This window comes from Equus quagga, chromosome 13 (assembly GCF_021613505.1).
Source record: "Equus quagga isolate Etosha38 chromosome 13, UCLA_HA_Equagga_1.0, whole genome shotgun sequence".
Taxonomy (NCBI): Eukaryota; Metazoa; Chordata; class Mammalia; order Perissodactyla; family Equidae; genus Equus; species Equus quagga.
Genome location: NC_060279.1, coordinates 14,120,599 through 14,126,598, shown reverse-complemented (window position 1 = coordinate 14,126,598; position 6,000 = coordinate 14,120,599). Strand labels below are relative to the sequence as shown.

The 6,000-nt window shown below is 45.1% G+C and overlaps 1 protein-coding gene across 2 annotated transcripts in view; it reads left to right on the top strand.

Annotated features, from left to right (window-relative positions):
* Positions 1–2,624: 2,624 nt before the first annotated feature.
* The window catches only part of ABL2 (ABL proto-oncogene 2, non-receptor tyrosine kinase), a 103,213-nt gene continuing 99,837 nt past the window's right edge, over positions 2,625–6,000 (top strand). For both annotated transcript variants that reach the window (XM_046680669.1, XM_046680666.1), the window contains exon 1: positions 2,625–3,070. In XM_046680669.1, coding sequence (XP_046536625.1) covers positions 2,914–3,070 — 157 coding nt within the window. In that variant the 5' untranslated portion in view covers positions 2,625–2,913. The remainder of the gene's footprint in view (positions 3,071–6,000) is intronic.

The window sequence follows — 6,000 nt, the reverse complement described above, 5'->3', positions numbered from 1 at the left end:
CGTCTAGTAAAGACAAGGACCAGTGAAGTGTTGCTCACAAGCCCCTTGCTCTTATTACAGGGAAGGTACAGACGGTGAGCATCTCTGTCTTCAGTGTGCCTTGTTGCTGGTGATGTGTCTGATCTTTCATGCTAGCCCCTGGCCATCTTTCAGCTGAAGCCGTCCCTGTGCTACTGTGCAGCATCCCTGCTACTTTTTTCACCTGCTTTCCTTCCCTGCCTGGAGTTCACAGCTGCCCTCAGTTAGTCTGAGATGGTACTACTTGGGATTGTTTTCATGTTTTACATGTTTAAATGAAATTCTCAGGCAAATCACTTGGGCTTGGTATATTGAGATAAATAGTTTCCCACACCTAATTAATTAGGTTTCTCTCTAGCCTATCACTACCCTCCCAATTCTGAAAGTTCTTATTTCACTTTGAAAACGAAAGAATGGAAAATATCCACAAGATAATGCATGTATCCTAAGTCTCCACTTAGAAGATATTTGCTTTACTCTGTATAGGATCTTAAGAATCAAGGGTAGAGGAATCTTCACATGCAAAACAAAGGTATTATGTAATAGTTACATATGCAGGTAGCTGGTGATAATCAGGTAGGAATGACTAATAAAGTGATATATGATTCTATATGTTTTTATTGGTTGATTGGTGTTTTTTAGTTAAATGCAAGGTGGCAGGTGGTAGAGGGGGGCTCACCTGAATAGATACCGTACAATTTGTTCCATAATCTAAATATAGAACACTTGAAGAAATTACGCTTGCAAAAGTTGATGGACTTCTGAAAACTTCATATTTTTGGTACTAATAGTGCTTGTATGACACGTTATATGCTATATGCTGTTTTAAGTGCTTTATATATATTAACCAATTTAATTCTCACAAGAGCCCTCTAAGGTAGGTACTATTGTTACCACCTCTTCACAGATAAACAACTGATGCACAAAAAGGTTAAGTATTTACACAAGAGCAAATAGCTAGTAAGTATCAGAGCCCAGTTTTGGACTCAAGCAATTTGGCTTCAACGTCCCTGCCCTTAACCACTGCACTATACTCATAGTATAGTATAGTATAGACTTATCTTTTATATACCATGCATGAATTAGCAGACTGTTATCCCCAAGTTAGAATTCTCCAGGATAATCAAACAGCAAACCAAATTCTGGCTCTATGATCACCTTTATCACTTGTGAATGACTTTTTTTTCAGTAGTTGCAAACATTTTGGGAATTAAAAGTAAAAAAAAAAAGTATTTTAAGCACAGGAAAACTTTGATCCAAACGGAAAATTCATATTCTATCCAAGGCTAGAGCACAGTGTTTCTGTTCCCATTTCGGGGGCAATTTCAGTTATTTCTGGCCACGCCCTGGATAGCAATGGAATAATTTCATAATGCTCTTATAGTAGTGACTATCAGCGTCAGTGGCTGGTTCATCTAAGGTTAGCCTGGTTCCATGAAAGACTTGTAAAGGAGAGCTGCATCCACTTTCCTCCCAAAACCTATCCCAGTGGTTGTTCTAATGCTTCTTTGCAATGGTGCCCATCCTCTCTGCTTTAATTTTAAGTAAATTCTCAGCGTGTTACCTCCAATAACTGATACTTTTTATAAAGAAAACAGGGAAGCCAAAGGAATAGCAGGAGGATAATTATCAAGTTCTTTGAGAATTTAAGAAACTGGATCAATATTAAGATGCAAGAATGTGCAGTGGGGAAGATGATAGGTGAATATTTATATATATATATATGTATGTGTTTGCGCGTACAAGAAACACTTTTCTGCTTGAGTCACTCTCTTTAGACAATATAAGTTAAAGACGCGTAAGTTCTGACTCAGAAACAGGGTCAAAGATAGATTTTTCTGCTTCTTTGTCATCAAAAGAAGACCTGACCACGTGCACGGTATATAAAGCATGCCAGTGGGAAGATTAGTTTTCCATACTGTCAAGCATTGTAAGGGTAACAGAAACACACATGTGGTTAGATGGTAAAGTTCAAGAGGAATTCATGGTAATGTAATATGAGGATTGGGGCCACAAGTGCTTCTCCAATGAGACTGAAGAGTGCAGACAATCAAGGCGAGCGCAATTTAACATCATGAAATAATTTCGTCATGAAATAATTTACTACCTTCACGTAAATTTTGTATAATTTTAATTTTGACTCTAGGCCGCTGACAAGGGTGTTTAAAGGGATTCTTCTGGGCATTTTTAGGGATCATCACCCGGATGGCAAGCACCAAATGCCTTGTGCTTTTCTCCCAACTGTGCCTACTAACGAGCTGTGCACCTGGGCCGCTCAGGCCGACGGATCGATTGACAGGTGGAGGTGGGACAGAGAAGGCTTTAGACTGACCAACCCCAAAAGGCGGTAGCATGTGGAGCCGAACGTGGGATGGGTCGGCTAAGTCGGCTCCAGACGTGGGAGACCGAGGCGCCGCGAAGAAACGCATACGCCGAAAAACCTGAAGCTGCGGTAGATGTGCCGACAAGGTGAGCGCTGGGGGACCCACCCAGCGAGGAGGCGGGGGCGGCGCGGGCGGGGCGGGGCTGGGGCGGGGCCGCGGGCCGCCCTCCCTCCGAGCAGCGGAGGTGACTGGTCGGGCGGGGGGGCGGGAGGCGCTCTGTCCCACGCTCTCCCGGCGCTCGGTGGTTTAAAGATGGCGGCGGCGGCAGCGGCAGCGTTGGGGGCGCGGAGCCGCGGGCGGGGGAGGGAAAAGGAGAATCTGTGAGTCGCGGAGAGGCGGCGCGGCGGCTGCTGTGAGGAGACCGGGTGCGGAGCTGCCGGCGGCTCGGCCGTTCAGGGCCGGGGCCTGGAGTGGGAAGGAGAGGCCGGAGCAGCGCCAAGAGCCCGAGGCCGGAGCCGAGGAGGAATGTGACCGGGGGTCGGCGGGGGCGCGGGAGTACGCGAGCGCAGGGATGGGGCAGCAGGTGGGCCGCGTCGGGGAGGCTCCGGGGCTTCAGCAGCCGCAGCCCCGCGGGATCCGGGGCAGCAGTGCAGCCAGGCCCTCCGGCCGCAGGCGGGACCTGGCGGGACGCACCGCGGAGGCCGGCTTCAATATCTTCACCCAGCATGGTGAGTGCGGCCGGGAGCCGGCGTGAGGGCGTGGGGGAGGCCGGGCGTGGGGTTGGGGCGGGGTGCGAGGCCGACAGGCAGCCCTGGGGGTTCGAGGGGTGCCCAGGAGTGGGGGCGGAATCGGCTGCCATCTGGGCCAGTCACGGGAGACGAGTCACACCCCTCCCCCCTCCCGACTCCAGCCTGGCTGGCAGCTCCCGAGGGCGGAGGAGGAAAGAGAAGTGGTCTTAGGGACCGTGGATGGACTGTCCTCTATCCTGGGACGGGACTGTGCGTCTCGGGGAGGACGTGGACAGTATCCCCAGGGGAGGGAAGGATGAAGGGAGGTGTGAGCTCACTCCAGGAGGTGTTAGTATACATCGGTCTTGAGCGAAGGGAACGTGAGTTGTGCCTTGAGGGACTGGGAAATAGGAACTGAATCTCGGGAGATAGTGGCGTAAAAAGTGTATGTATAAGGCCATGAGCAGTGTCAGGATAGTAAGCAGTGCCCTGAAATACCCTTCTATGGGAAAGATAAGGTATCCCAGCGCTGTTGAATATTTCTTTTTTTTCAAACTGGAAATGAAGGGCTTTGCCAAACCATCCTCTGTTCTGCTCTTTTGAGTAGGACACCATTCTGAGATGGCTGGCGGAGGTGAGAGGTTGGTGGGCATGGTTAGGACTTTAGATATGAACAAGCGTTTTTCTTCCTACCGTATATGTGTATGTATACATACATAAATAATACCTCCTCTGTGTAGTCTGGAACCATTACTTTGACCTCATTTGCAAGGTATTTTTAGAATGGTTGTCTCCAAACTCTTTTAATCATACACTCTTGTCAGTGAAAGAGCGTTTACTCCAAGAATTTATGTATTTTTATTAATTACTAGTCCTACTGTACTAATATGTTATGTAACTTATAAATGTACACAGAAATAGAGTTTAAGAAAGGATGAGATGAAAAAATAAGTATTATAAGAGTTCTAATATATTTTTTTTCCTGCAGCCCAGTGGATCCTTTTGCAGTTTCCCTGAGCTGCAGCCACACCACTTTTGAGACCACTTTTCTAGAGGAAGGAAGAGTGGAGAAGGGGGGAAAAACAGAATTGACCTTCGTGGGGTTGAGATACACTAGGACCTGAGAGAGACGGAAAAGATAGATGTGACTTCTGTCTAAAGGACTGGATATGGATAGTTGAGGTTGGATGAGAGGTAGCAAAGTGGAGTTTCACTGAAGAGGCATATAGGAAATAATGAAAGGTAAAAGAGACAGGATGTTTTATACTGCACAATGTAGGGAAGAGGAGGAAGAAAAAGAAGTGTGAACCATTCGTTAGAAATGGAGTTTTAGAGGAAATAATGATCGATGGTAGTATGCAAAGAAAGAGATGAACCAAGGAGCTGTAGCTGCTAGGTGAGTAGTATCAGAGGGTTCTGGGTTTGGACTTTGTGAATAAGCTGAGTTATTTCTTAATGAAGGAGCTATAAGTGATTTGGGGCCATTTAGGCATTACATGTCTGCTGTTAAAGATGTGAGTGAGCTGCTCTTTCACATATATGAAGATTTTATGAAGGCACTATATGGGTTAATCTTATTGACATCACTTCCTAAAACACAGGAGGAAAGAATGAGTGAATAGTTTTCAGGGAAGAAATCATCCAAGTCACTTTGCTTTGTAGGAAGTGTTAGTTTGCATTAAACTTGGCCCATTAGGCAACGGTGATCCTTTTCCTCTAGCATCTCATTCAGGACATAAGATTTTCAGAGAAGGAGGAAGTCGTGGAAAATGGAATGAGAAGAGATTTTGAAGGATGGATAGGATTTGGATCTGTGGAGCAAGAAAAAGAGGGCAGACTGGGCAGGAGAAACAACTTGAGCATGAACAGTGGGAATGAACATAATTTGTGCATGGGATAGTGAGGAGACATCTGTCAGGAATGAAGCAAATCCTCCAGGAGTGAATCCTAGAGCAAAATGGCAAGAATCAAGTTCTGGTCCTGGCTCACCTGGCTGGGTGATTTAGTCACTTGCCATCTTTGGTTTCTTTATCTTTAAAATGTTGGACTAGATTACTCTAAGGTACGTTCTCACTCTAAGATTTTGTGATTCTAATTGAGAAGCAGTGGGAAGAAAACTTTGAAGACGTTGGATGGGGCTAGGTTATGGAAAATGAGTCTGTATCGGTTTACCTCATTGATTAGTTTACAGGATGCATCAACAAACCCAAGAATGAAATGCTGAAAGGCTGGCCTTGAGTGGAGGCAGTGGAAATAGGAGGGGTAAATTCTAGGGATGTTTCATTCATTCAACAAACAGAAGTATTTTGAGCACCTGTTACATACTGGGGATGTTGCTGTGAACATAACAAGAGTCCCTGTCCTTATGGAACTTAAAGGACTTCATGATTTGATATAGAGGATGAAAAAGGAGAGATCACTTTGGAATATTTATTAAGGGTGTAAACTCTGGAGCCATTCTGTCAGGATTTGAAACCTTGCTTGGTGGTTTATTATCTGTATGACCTTGGGCAAGTTCTTTCAGCGCCTTGGATTCTCCATTTGTAAAATGGGGATAATAAGAGTACCTAGTAATAATAGTACCTAGATTAATGAGTTAATATGTGCCAGGCACTTAGAAAGAGCTGAATATGTGTTAGCTGCTGCCCCTACTACTACTGCCACTATTATTCTTGAAAATAAGAATGAGTCAAAGACTGTCAGGTTTTGAAAGTGGCTAAGATGATGATTATTCTTGACAAGTTTGGAAGTTAGAAGTCGATTGAAAGGATGGAAATATGCTCAGTTTGTTGCCAAAGACTAGTATGAAAAGAATGCAATTAGCAAATAATATAGGAAACAAAGGTGGAGTGAGTACTGTTTTTAGACAGATGAGTGCTTATAAATTTTCTGTAGATCAGAGTTTTTCAACCTTGGCAGGATTGACATTT